Source organism: Macrobrachium nipponense, chromosome 40, assembly GCF_015104395.2.
Source record: "Macrobrachium nipponense isolate FS-2020 chromosome 40, ASM1510439v2, whole genome shotgun sequence".
In the NCBI taxonomy this organism is placed as follows: Eukaryota; Metazoa; Arthropoda; class Malacostraca; order Decapoda; family Palaemonidae; genus Macrobrachium; species Macrobrachium nipponense.
Genome location: NC_061101.1, coordinates 24,128,822 through 24,152,622, shown reverse-complemented (window position 1 = coordinate 24,152,622; position 23,801 = coordinate 24,128,822). Strand labels below are relative to the sequence as shown.

The 23,801-nt window shown below is 36.5% G+C and overlaps 1 protein-coding gene across 4 annotated transcripts in view; it reads right to left on the bottom strand.

Moving 5' to 3' along the window:
- The window catches only part of LOC135212006 (multidrug resistance-associated protein 1-like), a 198,822-nt gene that overhangs the window by 23,902 nt on the left and 151,119 nt on the right, over positions 1-23,801 (bottom strand). For all 4 annotated transcript variants that reach the window (XM_064245282.1, XM_064245279.1, XM_064245280.1 and 1 more), the window contains exons 11-19: positions 23,254-23,405; positions 20,737-20,874; positions 20,144-20,290; positions 11,999-12,083; positions 10,685-10,887; positions 10,319-10,495; positions 8,254-8,421; positions 3,034-3,211; positions 2,646-2,742 (exon numbers count right to left, since the gene is read on the bottom strand). In XM_064245282.1, coding sequence (XP_064101352.1) covers positions 2,646-2,742; positions 3,034-3,211; positions 8,254-8,421; positions 10,319-10,495; positions 10,685-10,887; positions 11,999-12,083; positions 20,144-20,290; positions 20,737-20,874; positions 23,254-23,405 — 1,345 coding nt within the window. The remainder of the gene's footprint in view (positions 1-2,645; positions 2,743-3,033; positions 3,212-8,253; positions 8,422-10,318; positions 10,496-10,684; positions 10,888-11,998; positions 12,084-20,143; positions 20,291-20,736; positions 20,875-23,253; positions 23,406-23,801) is intronic.

The window sequence follows — 23,801 nt, the reverse complement described above, 5'->3', positions numbered from 1 at the left end:
GTTTCAACCTCCTTGCGGCTCATCTTCTAGACGAGTCAGTAGAAAGACGGTAGCAAGTGTGTCTACGTGACGGTAATTATGGCGGCTCAAACGTAGAGTTGAATTCTCATTGGTTGGGCCAGTCTTGGGCGAAGTCGTAGATCTCGCATTGATGGTTGGGGAGATACTGTCATGGGAGTGGCATAATTGTGTGCCTGGGGGTGGACGTCAGGAATTCTGTCTGTAGCGGGAGTCCTATAATCCTGTGGGGAAACCCTGATTATGTGACATTGTTGGGAAGGAGAAAAGTTTCCGCGAGTGATATTAAAATAAGGTTTCTCCTTTCCTATATGGAGGGCTTCCAGGAGGCGGAGATGTCGGGGCTCTGTTATCTTTTCTATTATCTCGATATTAGGGATATTATTTCTTTTTATTCGTTTGTGATGGGCAGTCCTGGCATGGTTAAATATGGCCCCTTCTTGGGTGTTTGCTAAGGTATCCTCGGACTGGGCATGTGTAACGGTAGACCACACTCGTCTTCTTCAAGTGATCCTGCAAGGGGGTTGAAGGGTTGTTTCTCATCACCAGACTGCTCATCTTCTTCGTTTTATAATATATATATATATATATATATATATATATATATATATATATATATATATATATATATATATATATATATATAATGAGCTTAATCTTTTTGTCTGGGTCAGTGGGGCTGACGTTTTCCTTGGTGTTTTTGAGGGCTTGCTCGTCCTCCTTGTACCTCCAGTGAAGTGCCCCTTGTAGAAAAGCTTGATAGGCTCTGGAACATTGGGGCAGGGTTCCTGGTGGTACCAGGCTTCCATAATTCTTCCTTATTGATTCATCAACAGCACGATTGGGGTATCCGTTGTCAACGAGGACCTGGGCGGTGCGCTCCAACCCCACTGTGTCTCATTCCAGGAGGGGCAGTGTGAGAGGGCCCTCCTGATGAAGGTGTTGATGGTGGAGCGCTTATGCCTCTCAGAGGACTCTCTCTCACCGTTCATGCACATTCCTAGGTTTGTCGGCTTCGTGTACACCTTCGTACTGAATCTGGAATTTTGCTGTTCGATAAAGACATCAAAGAAGGGGAGGCTGCAATCTTTGCAATGTTCTATCATGATCGTGAGGCAGTTGTGGTCGTGAAGCACGTAGCAGCTGCTCTATCTCATCCTGGGAGTCGGCGCAGACCAAGGTATCATCAATGTAGCCACATACATCCTCGCTTTCCTGGAATTCTGGAAGACCCTCTCTTCGACGGTATCCACGTAGAAATTGGCGAAAAGGACTCCAAGGGGAGTTCCCATCACCACTCTGTCAATCTGGGTGTAAATGTAGTTGCGGTGATCAGCAAAGGGAGCCCTCTTAGTACAGATTTCCAGCAGGGCTCGAAGGGCATGCTCAGGGATGTTCAAGGCTGGAGTGTCAGGGGCCTTGTAAACTCTGTCCAAGATCATTTGTAAGGTCTCTTTTACAGGACGTTGGTAGACAGGGACTCTACATCCATCGAAGCAATGCACCCTCCGGGGGCCATTGCTTGTAGGGTGATACATCCTCCAGGGGGCATTGTCTGTAGGGCTTCCAAGAACTCGGCTGACAACTTCAAGCTGTGCTTATCCAGGACGCGCGGGGTCAAGATGGTATTCAGTTTCTTGGCCAACAGGTGCATTGGGGCAGGGATCTGACTGATTATGGGACAAAGGGGGTTCCGTTGCTTATGGGTTTTAACATTCCCATAGATGTAACCTAAGTCATAGTTGCCTGTTATGGGTAGCAAATGTAGGGCATTCGAGGCAGCGTTGACCGTCTCAATAATCAGGTTAGCCTCTCGCTTGGTAATTCTGCGAAATTTCATGGAGTCTGCCAGGATTTCTTCAATTCTTTAAAAAATATTTTCCCATTTTGTAAACCTTTTAAGACACTAAGCTCCTAAAATATGATCCAAGACGGAGATAATGCTTTAATGTATGGCACACTGTAGACAGTACAGGCAGTCCCCAGTTATCGGTTGGGGCTCCATTTCCAGGGGTGTGCTGACGAGCAAAAACCACCATTAACCGAAACTGTGATTTATGGCACCGATAACCGGTTATCGGTGCCATAAGCACCCATATGGCACACCATAAGCACTCTTATGGCCTCATAAGGGAGTTTATGGCGCCATAAGGATCCTTATGGCACCGATAACCAGAACTCGGCCCGATATGGTGCCATAAATTGCCGATTTTATGTCACTAGAGAAGCCCCATAAAACCGGTTTGCTGATAACCGAGTTCACTGATAACTGGGGACTGCCTGTATTGGCATTTCTTTATGTAACCCTTTGGCACCCGGTTGCACTACTCACTGCCTTTTACTCTTCATTAATTCCTTTTGGGCTTTACTAATTTAGCTTCCCAATTTCAACATAAAGTACTACATTCTTTATAATAACAAATCTAAATAATACTTACTAAATAATACATGTACTGTACAAATACCCAATAAAAATGAATATGTATGCCAAGAAACAAAAAAAGAAAAGACAAGGTTTATTTGATTAATCATTCACTGATTTTTCTTTACTTAGGTATATATTTATCTATTTGCTTATTTATAAATCAGTTTCATTATTCAAACAATTAATCGTGTCTTATGCATACCTTCTCAAATCACTTCCAGAGTTACAAAGAGACACCTGCCTCAATAAAGCTTGTCCAACTGGCGTATCCTCCAACTGGTTATAGAGTTCCTCAAGTTCTGAAAATGCACAGCAAACTATCAAACAGAGGAAACTCCTCTATTATATGCTAATAAAAAATATTGGTACTATTTGCTGTGAAGTCCACAAAATATGGAACTAAAATCAAATAAATGACATTTGTCATGCTAATAATTTTAATGTGAAAACTATATCATTACATCTGTACTTTTCTCAAAATTAAATTAATTTTTTTTTACAACAGCTATAAGACTGGATTATTTTGACATTGTAATTAACTCGTATGTATTTAGGAAATCCATTAGTAATAGCTATTCACACTGTATTACCCTCCTCCTCGTCTTCTACACTTGAAGTAATGTGCTGCAGAAGAAATTGAGCAAATTTTCCTCCCTCTGATAAAAGCTTATTGTAGGTTCCTCTCTCAACTACCCTGCCATCTTCCACGACGAAGATTTCATCCATCTGAGGCAGCACCCATATAGCATGAGTGATAAGAATTCGTGTCTGTGGAAGATAAGATGTAAAAGATAATTGTGCCTTCCTACAGAGTTTGTTCATCATTTAGGGATACTGGACACGAGTACATTACTAAGCACCAGTTTAAGCAGGGTTTTGGGCATAAAAGCTTACTCTTACGTTGCCAGTCAAGTACATATATGAGTTCAATAAGTATGCAATTGAGGGCATTTCATGCTTGTAAAAAGATAAAAAAAATTAAAGTACTAAGCTTCTTTATTCACACGTTCATCCAACATTACTGTATCATAGATAATGCTTTGATATGATAGGACTTTAAAATACATAAATTTGGCTTATATTGCCTTAGATTGCATGCAAAGTTAACACCTCATTGTAAGAAAATTCACCCATACAGAAACTCCCATTAAGAAACAGTGATGGCTGTAAAGGTCTAAAAAAAAATGTCTTGGGTCACCCTTTCAGATAAAGAAAAACCTGTTTAAAGAAGACCATTACTCATTAAATCACAAATGACATTCCTGTCTTTGCAACTCAAACATATGGAACAGAAAACCACAACAGGGACCAGATGAAGGTGCTTCCAGTAAAAGAAAGTCTGGATTTATGAAACACAAACTTTATCCAAATTTTGTAAGCAACCACACTTGGTCAAGCTCTGTTTTACTTACACAGAGCCACTGTTTAGTCGTGAGGTGGTTTTGAGGTAGGCTTCTGAAAAGGCATTGGTTTGTGTCAAGGAATGTAATGCTTTTTTGTTCAGATGTGCTTTTGTGTGTACTGAATTATTTTTTGTGCTTTAGTGTGGTTGCTTGCTGTAAGTTTTTTTTACTGTTCATGTCTTTACCAGGTGTGAACAAGTGGGACCAACCTCTCCCCCTATTATTTTTTTGCATGTAGAAGTCATTGAAGTTCCATGTTGAAGTCTTTGCAGTCTAGTGTTATTGATGGAGAGCATCTGGCTATGCACATTTAGCAGATTTGGTCTTTAACAAGTTTAAGCTGATGCTCATTACCTAAAAACTTACCTATGGAAATTTGTGGCTGAGAAACATGTGAATATATTTTTTGAAGAGGCAGTAATTTCAGCAAATGTTTGGTGCTGTGATCCCGTACTGATAGAACAGAAGGTTAGTGTTTATCTGCAAACAAAGCCGATATGCTTTTCACGACAGGAAACTCTGTGAGATGGTGGGTGCATAATTACGTGTAAGTAGACTGTTATTGTCTAATTATTTTAAAGGTTTGTAACGCTTACTTTCCCCTTGGAAAAGGATTCTACTTTCACTTGACAGTGGCAAAGGTGTTGGCCTTGCAGTGAGTTATGAACATGTTGAATGAATTATGCCCATAGGCATGTGGCATTGTTGACTTTTATGTTAACTGTATATTTTTCTATATCTATTGACCCTAATTGATTAAAGTCCGTGGGTGTTGTAAAAGGTAAGATATTATGCATTTAATGTTTGTTTTTGTAATTTAGTTACACAGATTAAGGTAATTAATGTGTGCAAGAGGGTATGTGTGTGTGTGGATTGGAAGGGATTGTTTCCTTTGATAAAATTTCATTGATTGAATTTCCTATTCTTTTATGTACCGCTACATATTATACATACATATAATGTTATATATATATCTATATATATAATAATATAATATATATATATTCTGGTATCTATCTATATATGTATTTATATATATATTTATAATATATAATATATGTATCTTATATACATATATAATATATATATATTAATTAATATATATTATATATATATATAGATATATAATATTTAATGTATATATATAGTATACCTATCTATATATATTGTATATATATATAGATATAATATATACTATATATATTATATTAACATTTTTGTATATCTACATATATATATAATATATATATTATATTATATATATATATATATATAATAGAATATATATATAATATATATATATATATATATATATATATATATATATATATATATATATATATTATATATATATTATATATATATATATATATATATATATATATATATATATAGATATATATATAATATATATATATATACATATATATATAATACTATATATTATTATGCATATATACATATATATATATATATACACACATAAATATTATAGTATATAGAGATAGGATTAGAGAGAGTGAGAGATAGATATATATAGATGACTATTATATATAGATATAGATTATATTAGTATATTATATGATATTATAAGATATTACGATATATATAAGTAATTATATATATATATCTATATATATTATATTATATATTCATATATAACGTAATATTAAATTATTATATATATAATAATATATATATCTATAATAATATTATAGTTATTCGATATAGATATATACATATATATATATATATATTATATATCTAATATATATCTATATACGTAATATATATATATATAATATATATATATATATATTATATATATATATATATATATATATATATATAACTAGATATTATATATGGATATATACAGAGGTACCTCGAGATACGAAAGGCTCAACTTACGAAAAACTCGAGATACGAAAGCCAATACGAAATATTTAACGGCTCTACATACGAAAAGTTTTCAAGATACGAAAGGTTTCTGAAAGTCCGAGATTCGCCCAGATAACAATTTTGAAACTCACGCCGCGCGCCGCCATCTTAGTACTAGTAGGCTCGCCACCATCCTCCTGCTCTCCCATTGGTTCCTGATGCTAGTCGCATCCATGAAATCCTTCTCTCCTATTGGCCAGCGTCTCTCCCATCATGCATCTTCTATGTACACGTGGTGGCGTGCCCTCCGGCCACTCGGTACCAGCATTGTTATAGTACGCCCCCGGTATTCGTTTTCGGGATCGTCAATGTGTATTTAAAAAAAAGTGACCAAGATCTCTCACATGGGATAAGTGATCAAAGTCTCTATCATGGGATAACTGGAAACTTTGCAAGGTTGGTAGAATCTCCACTCCCTGCTGAACAGAGGGTGTAGACCAATCATTTGCAGCATGCATACCAGTACTACGCATAATCAAGGCACTTCAGTTTATGCTGAAGGTCAGCAGCCGAACATTCAGTACCCAAATCAGTTGCAGAGAGAGCATTTGGTTGAACAGGGTTTTGATGGACACAGGGCCAACAGAGTCATGAGGTGCAAAAAAGGAACCAAGTGATAAAAAATAGAAAGTTGAAATTCTGTAAAAACAAAAAAAAAAAAAAAAAAAACCTACGTAAAGTAAAAAAAAAGTAAAAAAAAAGTTAAAAATCAAAAAAAGAAAAAAAACGGCAGAAATTAAAGCTGCTTTTCATAAAGTGCAATCATTTGTAGAAGACACCCCCCGAAAAGGCTCACACAGGAACATTGTGAAAAGTAGGCAGAAGCAATCTTCCTTGGATAGTTACGTATGTATATTTTTTAAAGTGTACGTGTAAGTGTTTACATAATAAAAATATGGAATGTTAGTCCATATATATAAAAGACTAAAACTAAAGAGGTCAACCAGATTGCTTGCAGGAATGTGATCAGACCAGAGACGCTAAGATGACGTATACCATAAAGTAAGTAGACTAAGATAACATGCCGTCACCTGTAGTCATTCATTTGTTTTGAAAACATTAGTCCAAGCTCCCTGCTTGAGACAACTACCGCAACCTATAATTCAAATGGCCTACGTGATCTCTAATGTGTCTCATTTTTGTATGTATGTTCATATGTTCGAGCTACTATCTGCTTCCTTTATAACTTGTAACCGAGATGGTAGGCGGAACAGAATAGAGTTAGCTATCGTCATTAGAAGACCTGTACCTCTTTACCTAAGCTTTATCATGTAGAGAGAATAGAATTAGCCATCATCATTGGCAGAAGCGATCAAGCTATCGTCAATAGAAGACATGTACAATCATACCTGATCTTCACCATGTAACTTCAGAAGAATATATGTATTTTTATACTTCGTGTTTTCGACTAGAACCTCACCTCATCACCGAATCATCATGAGTTTAACACATCGTCGTCATAATTAAAGAAGATAATACCGACTTCGTAAGTGATCTACAAACCCCAAGACACTCCAATGAATATGGAAGTGCAATACCAACCGACTTAGCGTAAGATTATCGCAAGTCTAACATTACCTCATAGGGCGCCTTATTATACAAGGCAACAGCCCTAAAATACGTACGTACATACGTATCTGCCGTTTGTCCTCCTCCTTCTCTGCCGCCACTTTCGGAGATAGCCTCACTCGAAAGGTAAGCTTCCACATTTTACGTACAGTATATTTCTTGTTACCATGTACACTAATATACACTATATTTACAGGTTATATTTTGCATTTTTTTATTAATTTAGGTATTGAATGGTCCAAATTGTTGTAGTATTTCATTGTTTATAGGTCAATTTAGCTTTATTATGAAATTTACTGGGGTGTTTTTGGAGGCCTTGGAACGGATTAGCCATTTTACATGTAACGTGGTCCAAGATACGAAAACCTCATGATACGAAGGGCGCCTCGGAACGGATTAATTTCGTATCTCCAGGTACTACTGTATATATATATATATTATATATATATATATTATATGATATAATATATTATATTTTATATGATTATATATATATATAGATATATATATATGCATACTGTTTGATTTCTTTGTTGCCTAGTGTTGTGAAGATGTCCCAATTTCAATTGTTTTTGTAAAGATTGTGGATTAGTTAGGTAATAAACTAGTTTTAAGAGATTGAATTTTTTGTTTAAACCTGTATTTTTTACTGGTCATCAACCACAGTTCTTTCAGGAAGCCCCAACAGTGTCATTTACCAAAAGACTATTTACGTATAGATATGAAACCTTGTATCTCAGATGCTTCCCCTCTCTGGCTAAAACTTCCTTAAAAACTATCTAGATTATATATGACTGGACTCTGCTACCATCACACCAGACAGGGGCATTATAAAAAAAATAAAGCTATTTCATATGGACTGACACATGTCAATTATGAATCTGTGCATTTACTTACCTTGCTCTTTGTGAGACCTTCTGGTCCAATCAGCTTCTCAAAAATATGGCGGCCAACATGGGCATCAACAGCACTCAGCGGATCATCCAGAATTAATATATCAGGGTTGCTGTAAATTGCTCGAGCAAGAGAAATCCGTTGCTTTTGTCCTCCACTTAGATTGAGCCCCTAAGGGAATCAAATTTTGTGCTATTACGAAAGAAGTCCAAAGAGACTGCTCAATAATTTGCAAAACAGTTACTTTATTTGGTCTCTGAAAATTGACTCTTAAAGAAACTATAATTTTTGTATAATTTACATTTTAACTGGAAGCAATAAACTGGATTGGAAGGTAGGACATTCGATTGAAGTGATGAGTTTGCACTGAATACATTTTATTCATTTACATTTGCCTAAATTGTTTAGGTAAAAAAAAAAACTGAAGAAAAACCCCTTGAACACCTGACTGAACCAAGGATTTTGACTGACAATGAACCTACAACTGAAGAAAAAAACAGGAGCCGTATCATAAAGGTCAAAATATTTTAACAGACAAACTATGAGACTATAAATGTAAGCACACTACAGTACTCATAGATGTAAAAACCCACCACTGTATAGTTACAAAAAATCTCTGATTGACCATGTCTTGAATTTAAATCTAACACAATTAATAAAGATTAAAAATATAAAGCCACAAATCTGACTGCATTCATCTTCTGCTATGGGTTTTGACAGTCTTATGTTTATTCCCTCCTGATATACACTTAATTCCTTTTGTCCAGTAAAATCTACAGTTAGCAGACTAAAAGACCATGAACATGCAACACAAGGAATCGGACCCATTCATTTTCAGACAAATCTACAGGTCAACAGGTGAGGTTTGGAGAACTGCCCAAGAACAATACCCAATGAATTATTGAGAAAATGGGGAGTTGTGGGAAAAAGAAAAATAAAGAAGTACAAATTCAACTTGTTAACAATTATACAGAGGATGCTGTATGCTCTGTTGTAAATGATCAATTGGAAATGATGGATGAAGGTAAGGAAACTACTAAATTATTCAAGAGTCCACTGGCAATTTTGATGATACCTTTGGGTACCTGGAAGACTACCTGCACGACAGAAAGCACTGCACAAATTAGAAACTTACATACATTCTATGGAACACTGAAAAGAGGAGTACCCCAAGGAAGAGTGTTATGCCCAATCCCACTTTGTAATTACAGGCTCTTTGTGGATGACACCCAATTTTACTTCTTCATAAATGACATCTGGTATGCAAACAAGACATGCTAACAATAACTTCCTTCCATAAGGATTCGAACCATCAACCACTTTAGTAGGAGGTCTATGCTTAGAACAAAAATCTGCAGAGAACATAAGAGGAAAGAAACAAGATAGACCACTGTATATGCAAGGTATCACAGAGGCAACCACTGCACTCCAATTATGATTCCACCCATTCCCTGCTCCACTGGCAATGAGTGGGCACAATTAAATCTCCTCCCAAATGTACCTGAGGTGATGTACACATTACAATCAGATAGTATTGGCTGAAAATAGATACATATTAACAAAAACCTCCTCCCTTGGGGATTCAAACCAATTACTAAAGTAGCAGGTCAATGCTTAAACCACACAGCTGCAGAGAATAAAAGGAGAGGAACCAGAACATATGCAACTGCATATGCAGGGATGGTAACAAAGCAAAGAGTAAAAGGAAAAATTAAAGATCAGTAAACATTTGCTTAAAAAAGAATCATCAAATAATGAAATTCGGCCCCCACCCACCCCCCCAAAAAAATACTAAGGTTACAGACACAGTGTCACAAGCTAAAAGAAAAATGTGACTGTGATTCTCACCTACCCGAGTACCTAAAACCAAGGATGCATAGAGGCACATGCATGGTGGTGGCTAACTAGCCATATGCATAATTCAGGAATGATGCATCCATAATATGTGAAGACTGCAAATATACCTCATGAACATGAATATTTTTGTGAAACAAATCCAGTTTTCACATGTACCAGTTTAACTTTTAGTCATGCAACGAAACTAAACACAAGTGATTACTTCTATTACCTTTTCTCCAACCTCTGTCTCATCTCCACCTGGTAACATATCCAGGTCTGGTTGAAGAGCACAGGCTTCTATAACTCTCTGGTACTTGGCGACATCAAAATCTTCTCCCCATAGGATGTTTTCCTTTAGACTAGCATTCTGCAGCCATGCCTGCTGTGACACATAGGCTATCTTACCCTAAAGAAGAAAAGGATAATAGTCTAATGCATAAAAAATTTTAGGTTGTAAAACTTACAACACAAATTCTGATTTTGGACTTGATATTTGATGTCAATAATAATAAACAACGTCACGGCCAAACGCCCAACTAACAATGATTCTCAACATACTCATTATTTGGTGGTATATATGGTACTAAGTACTTACATTTACAATGACTCTTCCATTTTCCATCTGCATTTCTCCAAGCAAAGCTGAAACAATGGAACTCTTCCCAGCACCAACAGATCCAACCACAGCAACTAAACTTTTGTCAGCAACTCTCATGTCAATATCCTTTAGCTTCCAATGTCCTTCATTTGTCAAGTCACCCCAACTAAAATGACCTCCATAGATAGCAACAGCCGATTCTACAGAAAAGAGAAAGTTATTTAAAAATATTTTCTTTTTACGTTTACAATGTTTATTTACTTCATCTCTCTCTTGATAAACAGAATATGGAGGATCCATTTGAGTTTTTGACACTTTCTTGCAATCTCATCTACAACCATGATCACATCCAGCTAACTAGAAGCATTACTTTCATTCTTTCACCCTGCTGAACTTTTTCAGGATCATCATATACAGTAGATCAACCTTCATCAAATCACACACAAGGTCTTTTCATCACTTTGGTCTCCAGTAGTATCCATAAAATATTGTTGTTACAATACCACAATTTGTGCTTCAGCCTCCGCAGGTGCACTCAAGGAGAATACTTCTGCCTGGTATGCAACCATACTCTCTGGAGTCGGGTGGTAGTCAAGTCATTCCCTATTTGACCGTTTTACCTTATGTGACTTCCGGTTTTTGCCCCCAAAATTGGTAATTTCCTAGCACATTTCCTTCGTAAATACTAATCACTTTTTACTTCCATAATTTCCAACTGACTTTCCTCATTTATGCTTTAGGTGATGGTTTATCAACTGGCTGATAATAAATCTCCAACATGGGTGTTCAAGAAATTTATAAATAAATTTGACTTTATTAAGTCTTGCACCATTCATAAATATTTAAATAATGTTAGATTGTTTATATTTGATAAAGTTATGTATAATATCTAAAATTTCATTATTCCTGTCCTTTTAAACAGTACAGAAATTAATAACCCTTATATGTACAGGGCATTAATCTACTCCCACCAGAGGCAGTGAGAATCCCACATGCATACCTGGCAAGGGCAGTAGTATTTTCGTTCTTGTAATGTACTGGAGGAGTGCTGAAGCACAGACCAGGTCACTGTAAACAGATCGATTTTTTAAAAGCAATTTAATCTCGTTTCATCTGGGCCTTCAGTACGGTAAATATTCCGCTCAAAAAAAAAAAAAAAAAAAAAAAAAGACATATCCTTCAGTCCGAATGAGCTTTATGAGAAGCTACAATTAACTTCTGGGAGTCAAATTAGTCTGGATGTTGTTGAGAACCTTTTAAATATGCCACTACCACTCTCACTCTGTTAATGACAACGGAATATTTACAAACCTTCCTCTTTATCTTCTTTTACAGAATCTACATCAATATTGGATAAGTTGAAATATTTCCCAAGTCTCTTCAAAGATACATTTGCCTGAAAAAGATGGTTTTATCTGAACATAAGAAATTTCACATTTTGGGTACTTTAAATACAACAAATCAATGTTAAATGGTTCATAGCCATCTCAAATACCACAAAAATACAATTTTTTTTTCTACTGTTGACCAACTGACCTGATTAATTGTACACAGTACATACTTGAACCTATGTATAAGTCCTAGGGTTATAATTAATGATATATTGCCAATATGTTCGTTGTGACCTTTTTGGAATGTGGAGAACAGAGCCGAAGCAACGACCCGAGAAAAGCTGATAAATGATTTCTGTGGTGGCGTGATATGAAACTGCATAGTTAGACGAGTCAATGTTCGTCAGTTCATGGGCTCTTTTCAAAGTGCCTTTGGGAAACTGGTTGTAGCCAGTAATATGAGGCGTTAACGAAGTGTGCATTCGTATGTGCCTCTTCTATTCATAATGTATCACTAACCAAGTCTATGGGAGACTTGGATAGAGACGTCTGTGGGAGAAAGGCAAGATGCCGGGGGAGCTCTGCGAAAGTTTATTTATATAGTGAGTGAAATATTCCAGCTGCATGGGTGAGTTAAATTACTTTAGCCAAAGGGGTGGCTTGTTGTCTGTTTGACATTTGTAAGAATATCTAATCTTTAAACTTATGTGTACTTACGAGTGTGTTTCTCGTGTCTTTGAAACAGATGATTCTGGCGAGAACTATGGGTTCTGGCAAGGGGGCACCGAGGACCGAGAGTCCTAGGGGGACCGAGAGTCCCGATTGGAGAATAGACAATTGGTGTGACTAATTACTTTTTAGACATTTTAATGTTGGGGGTTAACTGAGTTAAGTTAGTCAGTAAGACTTGGATTATGATCTTTCCATTGTTAAATAAATAGTTATTTTTTATATAACTTCGCCTCTCATTTGATTACCTGTTAGAATGGAGAGAAAGAGGTGGAGAGAGAGAGAGAGAGAGAGAGAGAGAGAGAGAGAGAGAGAGAAAAGTCGCGACCCGTTGGTCGCTTGGAGAGAGAGAGAGAGAGAGAGAGAGAGGTTGTGTGTCGGGTTGCCTGAGGCTTGGAGTTACACGTTTACCAAATAAATAACGAGATTAATATCCCGTTAACAGATTTGGTGGCTTAGCGGTGGTTTTTGAGCGGGTAACCGATTTGGTGGCGAGCGGTAAAAAAGGTTTTGTTTTTTTAGGCCTAGGTACACTAATGAAGAGATAGGTGACCAGTTAAAAAATAGAGGGGTTATGGCTTAGTGATAGTTTTCGAACAACAAAGCCTTTGTGGGATTGTGGAATTGTTAAGATTTCACTCACTAAGTGAGAGAAAAAGAGAAATATCCGTCCGGTAACTGTGAAGGGAGGGGAAGGATTTTTATAGGGTCAGCATTTTGCCCAGAGCGAGATGCTTCAAGGAGCGGGGAACAGTCAGTTAGTACTGAGATGTTTGTGAGTGTGATTCCCGAGATTCCTGTGCGTGTGTTACTGGCGTGTCTTGCGCAAATTCCGAGTTCTTTTTGTTCTCATTATGGAGTGGTGAGTGTTAAAGAACATTGTTTTTGAGGGGGAAGGTTTTTTGAAATAGCTCAGTGTTATGGGACTGGTTTAAGATGTCAAATTTTCTTTCCCCATAGTAGCAGAAAGTGAAGTGTTTTTCATTATTGGCGCGTAATTAAAAAAGACGCATCCGTCTTTGTGAGTGCATATGAATATTTTTCATGCATACAAACTGTGCTTGTATTGCATTTTCTTGAAGACAAAGAGCGCCCACTTGTTCTTGCGGGCTCAGCACATTTCTGCTAACGAATGCAGAAGGACATTGCAAGAGGAGTATGGCCTGCCTCGGGGGGTATTGCAAGGGTACTACTACTGGTGTATACCTCGGGGGATACTCAGACACTGTTCAAGGGGGGTGTTCTATCGCTTGGCTGGGAGGTGTTTCAATGCTCAGTGGGAGAGAAATTTTTTTTTTTCTCAGTGTGGGTGAACTCCTTCCTTTTTTTTTTTTTCTTTGTCGGGGTGTTGAGAGACGAATTTGCCCTTGAAAATGATTTTCCAAAGCCAAGACATCAGCTGATTGATTAGTTGATGACGTGAAATGCCCGTAGGGTTTTTTTTAAGAAAAGATATTTTCTTTCTCTTAGATGAAGAGAAAAGGAAATAAAAAGAGATTTTCTTTCTCGTGAATGAGGAGAAAAGAGAATTGACATGCATGGGATGTGGTGTATGTTTTCCTTATTCTTTGGAAGACACAAATATAATGGGGACACAGAGATTATTATTTTTTTTATTGTGTTGGAGAAATTACTTTAAAAATGGTGCTGAGTGGTCGTGAATGGTGATGCCCGATTGCCGATGAGTGGTGTTGCATCTGGTGTTGATTTTGGGTGTGGCATTGGTGGTGTATCATGGGGTTTGGCAATACTGGTGTATGCTATTTGAATTACACCCTTACTCGAGATCTTTGCAAGAGAATTATTACTATGGAGAATAATTATTATTATTGTTAATAATTATTATACTTGAGATAATTTACGGGAGGGTTGCTTAAGTATAATTATCATTACTTGAGACTTGTTTTACGAGAGATTTGAGATATTTCATGGGAGATTATTTTATAATTATTACAGATAATTATTCATGGAGAATTATTACAATGAGTTATGGGAGAAATCTTGTGTTAATTATTTGTTGAGTTTTTGTAACTTTGGAGAATATTTCAGTAATTCGTGAGTGATGAGTTTTGCTGAATCTTGGTGAATTGTGCTGAATCTTGCTGAACTTTTGGCGAATTTTGTGCTGAATCTTTTGGTGAATGGACAAGCATTATCATTGGTGACGTTTTTATGCTAATACTAGTGATTTTGATAGCAATTTTTTGTGATTTTGCTGATAATGATATTTCTGATACTGATTTTTTTTATACTAATACGTGGGTGCTGTAATGCTATCAAGGGTGGTGAGATCTTTTTTGAATTTGGGATTAACTAACAACACATTATTTTTGTTTTTCTTTTTTTTATGAGTTCAGCAGATAATTGCTTGACATATGTGAGTTACGGGAGATAGTTGATAATGCCGTTGGTTTTTCTTTTTTCCTTTTTTTGGAAGTTAGCCATCGCTGACACAAGTTTTTTTTATCAAGGGTGAATTTGAATTTATTTTTTCTCTCCAATTTATGTGAATATTTTTTTTAATATCTCAGTTCGTGACTTAGAGTCATTGTTCGGGAACGTGTTTGTGTTTTCAGCTATTTGATGCACAAAGAAATATATGGGAGAATTTTTTGCATTTGTTTTTGAATGCATACGTAGTGGCACTACATTTTTTCTCTGGATATTTATGTTCCAGAAATTGTGAGTTTTCTTGCACAATACCTTTGTTGTATTTGTGACAACCTTGTGAGAGATAGGAAACTTGGCTAAGTTTCTAGTGGCCTATGTTGTAGTGCATATGGAGAAGTCTTGGCTAAGACATTTTGAATTTGGAGTTTTATTATAATGAGTTGTAGCACATTAGTGATTTTTTTCTAGAATTTTCTAGACAATTTTATTTGCCGAGTTTTTGCCCTTTTTCAACAATTATGCTAAGGAGAGAGTTTTATAGTTTTTGACTATAATATTGAGTTATTCTCTGGAGAATTGGAGATATATTATTTGGAGATATAATTGGAGGTATATTATTTTGGAGTTATAATTTGAGATATAATATATTGGAGATATATTTTGGCCGCTTGATGTTTGCCAATGGTGGTGAGAGCTATGTTTAGTTCAATTATTTTGCAGCCATCTTGGTTGCAAATGGAGACACATTTTTGGAGATATATGGGGTAATATTTGTAAGTGTGTGAGCTAAATGCTTTGAGTGCATATTTTTTTGGAGATAGGATTTCATTTTTTTTATATTCCTTTTTGGAGATATATTTTTTTGGAGCCTTGTTTTATTCCACATGGAGTTATTGGCGAAATAGAGGTAAATATTTTTTATTTTGCTGAAATAGAGGTGATTATTTTTTATTCCTGGAGTGGTGGTTTTTTTTTATTAACATGTGGCTATGGGGGTTGGTTATTAACCAAATGGAGGAAATATTTTTATCACCGGAGTGGTGTTATTATTAATATGGTGTCACATATTTATGTATGGAGGTGGAATTGATCTTTGGCGAGTGGCCCTTTTTTTGTGGTTATGGAGTTTATTTTTCTCGAGCCAAGAGAAGATTTCTGTGGTTCTTTCTTTTTGGTTTCGTGACTATTTGGAGGCGAGTGGCATTACTGTCGTTTTGTCCATGGTGATTACGAGAGTTCTACAGAGTTCAACAGCACTTTTGGGGATCTGCAGAAGCTGTTAGAAGCCTTCTACGATGAGGGTGGCATTCCGTCTTCCTACAGCCTGCTACAGTTTGAGCAGCTAGTTGCAGACAAAGAAGGATATTCAAGAATCCAAGATGAGAGAAAATTCTAGTGTTAATTGAGATGAAGCGTAATAGACTTTATTTTATAATGCCAGAGACGTGCAGTTATTACTCATATTTTATTTTAAGCCGGCCAATGTTTTTTATGTTATGTAAGCTGTTTTGTTCGACCTTTTTCCAGGCGGGTGCTAGCAAGTGTGCGTGGCCGAGCTATGTAAGTCCTAGGGTTATAATTAATGATATATTGCCAATATGTTCGTTGTGACCTTTTTGGAATGTGGAGAACAGAGCCGAAGCAACGACCTGAGAAAAGCTGATAAATGATTTCTGTGGTGGCGTGATATGAAACTGCATAGTTAGACGAGTCAATGTTCGTCAGTTCATGGGCTCTTTTCAAAGTGCCTTTGGGAAACTGGTTGTAGCCAGTAATATGAGGCGTTAACGAAGTGTGCATTCGTATGTGCGTGTGCGCCTCTTCTATTCATAATGTATCACTAACCAAGTCTATGGGAGACTTGGATAGAGACGTCTGTGGGAGAAAGGCAAGATGCCGGGGGAGCTCTGCGAAAGTTTATTTATATAGTGAGTGAAATATTCCGGCTGCATGGGTGAGTTAAATTACTTTAGCCAAAGGGGTGGCTTGTTGTCTGTTTGACATTTGTAAGAATATCTAATCTTTAAATTTATGTGTACTTACGAGTGTGTTTCTCGTGTCTTTGAAACAGACGATTCTGGTGAGAACTATGGGTTCTGGCAAGGGGGGACCGAGGACCGAGCGTCCTAGGGGAACCGAGAGTCCCGATTGGAGAATAGACAATTGGTGTGACTAATTACTTTTTAGACATTTTAATGTTGTGGGTTAACCGAGTTAAGTTAGTCAGTAAGACTTGGATTATGATCTTTCCATTGTTAAATAAATAGTTATTTTTTATATAACTTCGCCTCTCATTTGATTACCTGTTAGAATGGAGAGAAAGAGGTGGAGAGAGAGAGAGAGAGAGAGAGAGATCGCTGAGAGAGAGAGAGAGAGAGAGAAAGAAAAGTTGCGAGCCGTTGGTCGCTTGGAGAGAGAGAGAGAGAGAGAGAGAGAGAGAGAGAGAGAGAGAGAGAGAGAGAGAGAGAGAGAGAGGTTGTGTGTCGGGTTGCCTGACGCTTGGAGTTACAAGTTTACCAAATAAATAACGAGATTAATATCCCGTTAACAGATTTGGTGGCTTAGCGGTGGTTTTTGAGCGGGTAACATATGTATACACACTTAAAACTATGAAAAAAGGCTGAATTTGTACTAGATTGGCATCTTTTTAGAATTCTCATGAAGATGTATTTTTATCAGTAAATGCCTTCTCCTGAAGCCTTCACAATATTTTATAAATTCAATGGCCCTTTAAACTAAATTACTATTTCACAAATACCCATTGTTTACATTGGCCACATCTGCGAGTTTCACAAATCTTAAGACACTTTTATTCCCCATTTCAAAGAGGAGCATCTACTAGTGGACAGCTGCTCTGTGCGCGGAACCTTGTTTTCAGTACTATAATCTTAGCCTTATCTATGTAATTGTTCTCATTTATTCTGTTTAATCACAAGATAAATTATTCTTATTTTATCATCTTTACTTTCTTGGTTTCAGTAAAATGGCGAATTGTAAGGAATCAACAGCGTTTGCAAGTGTAGACTTCATTTCTGACAAGTAGGTTTTTTTTTTTTTGCTGCTCTGCTAATCATACTGAATAACATTTCATAACAGAAAATTATTCATTATAATCTACAGTTGATTCCACTGAAAATGTTATCTGGTTTCTAATCAAGGTCCTTTGTATGTATTTTTTATTTAGCACGTACTACATTCTATTCTATGAGGATGAAATAACACTTTGCTAGTATGAATATTTAGAATCTTAAAACTTGTCAATCTTTAAACTTGTCTTTTATAAGACTCCACATACATAAGATGCCTGGTATTGGCTGCACACTAGTAGCCAGAATATTATTCATGTGAGATGACGGGCACCTTTGGCTGGTGGCCGTTATCACAGCAACGTGCTGGAATACCAAACACTGATTAACTTGAGCCTAGTGCAAGGATGTCACCAGAATCATGAAAAGTTCCACATTTGTGGACAAAGCATCTTCCAGTGAAGACCCAAAATCAGTTTGGCAAGATCTTCATATTGGAAAGGCAGCAGTTACAAAAACACGTACCCATTTGCTAACACACTCTCAGACCGCAGTGCAAGATTCCACTGGAAACTATCAGTGACAATTCACCCAAGAGAGTACAGTCATGGGACTTAAACATTCTCACCTGCCAACATTTTTTGATGAAGTTCTTAATATTTTTAATGATAGAAACAGGTTATGATCCTGTGTGGCAAGTAAGTGCAGGATCATGTGAATGCTTCCCTTAATATACTCCACTAGTATATTATTCTGGTACCATTTTGCAAGAACCAAATGAATGTGATTCATCGAACTCAGGATTTGTAGGAAAAACTAATGTTTGACAGTGAGCAGGGTTCCCATGTAATATGCCATAACTGGCTCTCTTCCCTTAACCCTAAAACTCTGGGCTCTCTCCCAGCTAGAAAATCTTCCTTTTCATGACAGCATCTTCATGACAAAACACCATTGGCCACTTGGACCATGAGGAATTGCCACATCAGCAATAAGTCCTCCTGTATTTAAGATTTTAAGATTACGGTGGATTTTTCCTGTGGCTCCAAGATCTTTTACCTTGAACTCAGTTATGATCTGGGAATGCTACAATGGGATTCTCTTGGATTCAAACTTGTCACTTTAGAGGCATACTGGATGGTATCACTGTACAATCTAATATCTCCACCTCACAGGGGTCTCCCCTTTTCTGTTCCTGATGTTTCACAGTCACTTAAAGGTATAAAATACCCAAATTCCTCTATGAGGTGGGGGAAACCATACATCACCAGAACTCATCTTATTTTCTTCTATAACACATTCATCCTTAAATGTTTTATTGTTTTGTCAGACATTCAACCTTGCATGGTGACAACCTGCTCTCTTTAGAGCCTTGGGTTTCTTGATGACTAGTCCCATATTTGGTTCCAATCAGTTAGTTTTAGGGGTTTCCTTCAGCAACTCATTCCTCATGCCTAAATTGCAACTAATCCTCCTTCCTAAATTGCGACTAGTGTAAATTATGGGTTTGCTGTGAACCAAAGTAATTCTCAAGTCATTGGCTGGCCTCCCAACCATGCTGATTGTCAAAGCTAAAATCTAGATACATAATTGGTTTGGGCAGTCAAGCTATCTAGCAGCAGATAAATCTTTTAAATTAAGAATGTAGTGTTTAGGATATTTAAGGACCATGAACGGGGGTTGATAGAAATGATAAAATAAAGACACTAAAAATTAAAAATTTACAAGGGAAAACCATGAATCCTGACTGGTGCTACAACTACAAGCTCTGAAGACTACCGAATGTATTCAAGGCTGTGGATAGTAGTAGCAATTAGAAGATATTGATTTTTACTATGTCAATTTTGTTATGCCCTCAAATTCAACTCTGAACTTATTCCATGTAAAGAAAATCAAAAAAACAGTTAGGACAATGCCATGAGGAGCTGAATATGAAACGAAATCTAATTCAAAACAATAATTGCAAAGATTTTGCAACTTACCTGTATGCAGTGGGCAACTGTGTTGGGCAGTATTGTTAACGGGAGACTCAAAATGTTGATAAGGGCAATTGCTACAAAGGTGTTTTGAACATCAAGTGTATTCTCCTCAGACACCATCACAAAGGTAGTGAAAGAAACCAGCGTTACCTATAACAAACAAATAATTACAAAAGTTCAACTAAAGGACTTGTAAACTGTACGTATATAAAATTAGGTAGGTTCACCCCTGCACATTAACAATCACAATCATCCACCAGATATAGCATAAATAACTTGTAACGGCAATTTTTTAATTATTCCTTTGCACGTTAGCAAATAAAAAGATTCTCAGTACACATTGAAAGGCAAAGACAAGATGGTTCAGGGTAGTTTCCTGGGGATGTGTTTCAACTTTTGAGAAGTTCAGAATGAGAGTTAGCAATTCACAGAAAATCTTGTGAACTGGAATGTTCAAAACACTGGCTGGGTAGTTTACAATTGCAAGAAATGTAGGTCAAGTACACTACTACTATATTACTTAACTCGTGGTGCTCTATTACAGTAACAGGGATTAGATTGATTTTCATACAAAATAATCATAAAAGAAAACTTACAAAATAAGGTGTGGCGCTAAAAACAAAGCTTAACAGAGCTTGAATGAAGGCTATCTTTTTCATGACCTTGATTTCACTGTTTCTAATGGAGTCAACCTGCTCAGCAAAGGATACTTCCCAGGCATATAACTTCAGTACCTGTAGAGCAAGACCCTTTCAGTGTGAGTATTATGCAACTTTTGTGGTAAATCTAATGTTAAAACAATGTTTGTTTTGCTGATAGAAAGGAGAAAACAGTAAAGATCACTGACCGAGTACGGTATATATTGCGTCATGCAAATCTAATGTTTCTGTACTCCCACACTTCCACAAACAAAAACAGCAAATGATTCCTAAGTAATTCATGGCGTCAGTAATAAGCAATGCATGACGGGATGAAAGATGTTTGACAATAAAATCAAATTTCCATAACAATAGTAATTATTTCATACAAATCCGTATGTAAAGTGTAGAATGCCCTTGCGCCATACCTTCTGTTGTCTAGAACTAAGATATCGCAAAATACCTAAAGGCAATTGTTCATGCAACTCACATCTGACCAACCAGTAGAGTATAACTGCCTTTCTCAATCTTTTGGGTAAAATGATTATGACAGTGAAAAGGAACACATTGGAAAGTGAGCCCTTTCCTGTAATTAAAGGGTTTGTAAGAGAAATTTGTTTTATGTCGTACAAAAATCTTTAGTGACAAACACATCAATTGTATATAGCCTGAATCATTGTTTAAGAAGGAGGTCAACCAGAGCACACTAAGAAAACTGGAACACAACCAGGTGTCAAAAGTAATCTCATGAGGTCCTATATATACCTAGATAGTAAAGCCCAAAGAGTTAGTTAGAAGTCAGTACTTAGTGATATTTGAACAAGGTACAGAAATCAATCAACAATTAATATACGATGTACAACACTGTCACAGATGACCTGTCTTTTAACAACAGGTAAGGTCTGATCTACCCTATATTTATGTCTCAGCAAAGGTAGACTGACATCTCCACATATCTACTACATTTAGGATGGCCTTGAACTCGTGTATCCTTTGGGAAGCAAGAAGTTGAGAACACCAATCTCATGAACATTCTAATCTGCCAACCCTGTATACAGACACCTCTGCACATGACTGAAATCCTCAGAGACTCATCTCTTCAGATTGGGATGAATTATCTTTGCTGGATAAATTGAGTGCTAGAGCCAGTCTGGAAAATGGAGTATTAGTGCAATCTTGATTAAATGGCTGCCTGAGTTGTAGTGACAAAGTTAAAAGCAAATAATGGACCAACTGAAAAGAGATCTAGTGAAGGTTACTGCCTAACAAGCTTGTAGGTTGCTCAAGCACCAAAAGATGAAGCAGCTGACAGGAAAGCAGACTTGAAAGGAAAATGAAAGCATGACTTCTGAACCAGTTCATAGAGAGTCCTTGTAAAAGACACACCTAAGCAGAGGTCCATTCTTATGTGGCTGAATAGTCTTTACAACAGGCCCTTTCACAAAGTGCTAAGCTGCAAATTTCAAGTAGTACTTGAGCGACAGTTGTTCTGTACTGTTGACTGCATCCACTGACAGTTCCTTTTGAAGGTATAGGTACTCTTTTTTTTCAGACTAAATACAACTATCGCCTTGTTGTTCGATGTATTGGACATGGAGGTCAACATCCTAGATGTCTAGAGATACCATGGAGTTGCACTTCCCGTCAAACTACCTCACCAACCCCATCACTGAAGATTAATAATACTGAAGATTAATAACACCACAATTATTTGGGTGTTGGCAAATGGAAAGCACTATTGAATCAAGTCTACAACAAAATTCGATATATTACTGAATTTTGCACGAAAGTAAAAAGCATAGAAGAGAGAAAGTTTGACTAGACATGATAATGGAAAATTCTTAAAAAGATTAATTACACTGAATACAGTGATTATTCTGACTACTTAAGCAAGCTGAGGAGAATCCTTGTGCTGTACACATACAACTTAAAAACCTGAAAGACTAAAGCAACAAAAAGATTTGCTGTTAACTATTCTATATCTTCTCTGTCTTCAAGACATCAGAGGAGAAGCGTCTGGGAGATTATTGCAACACTGTAAATACGATTGCTAATTATGATTGATGGGTTTGTCAAGAAATAAAACTAAAAAATAACCATACTTCTAAGTAATAAATGCACAAACAATCAGTGGTTTCATCTAAAAAAAAAAATGAAACTGATGTACAAATTGGGTTTATACTTACATTAAACCAATAGTTATACGTACTTACATTCTTTTCATCAAAAGCAACGATAGAGCAGTCTTACAAATTGATATTTTACCCAAGCCTCAATCAAAGATGTTGCATCATTCATTTCTATTTTACTGCCATTCCATGGAATTGTAATATAATTCAGTTCTCTTCATAGAAATTCTGTACAATAATCTTGGTCAATACTTCCTAAACTTAAAAAAAATGTAATCTATGCTCTTATGTGGAAAGAATGACATTTAAGCTGTTAATGATTTCAATTTGGAACTTTACAACATACTTTTATACCATTGATGATCTCTGTAATCAGCTTGATTCTGCTGTCTTTGTGTTTCATTTGACTAACTTGTAAGATCTTGATTTTGTTGGCCAGGATGCTGTTAGTAGGAATCAGAAGGATGAGGACTGCGAGTCCTGCCAAGGCAGAGGGACCTGTTGGCAGAAGAGTTAGCATACGAAAACTTGCATTTACACTGCCAAGAATACGTCCTGACCAATAATTCATTACACAAAATTTAGCAAAATTAGCCCATTGCTTTCCCACACCATTTACGAGTAAGGAAGAAAGAACTGAAAGTAAATCTACTACTGTAATTTCTTGATGGTAAATGTTTTACTTGAAAGCTGATCAGGTTTTGGGGATTTAACTCATAAGTGTCATTTTACAAACCCTTGTCAAGTATGTACGTACTTGCCAAAAGGAGATATCATAAATATCAAGCAAATCGCAAAAATTATATTGCCATGTAATTCAAAAGTTGTTTGCTTCAAATTCTTTTTCTCAAAGCCCATAGAATACATTTGATATATAAAAAATGGTGAGAATCA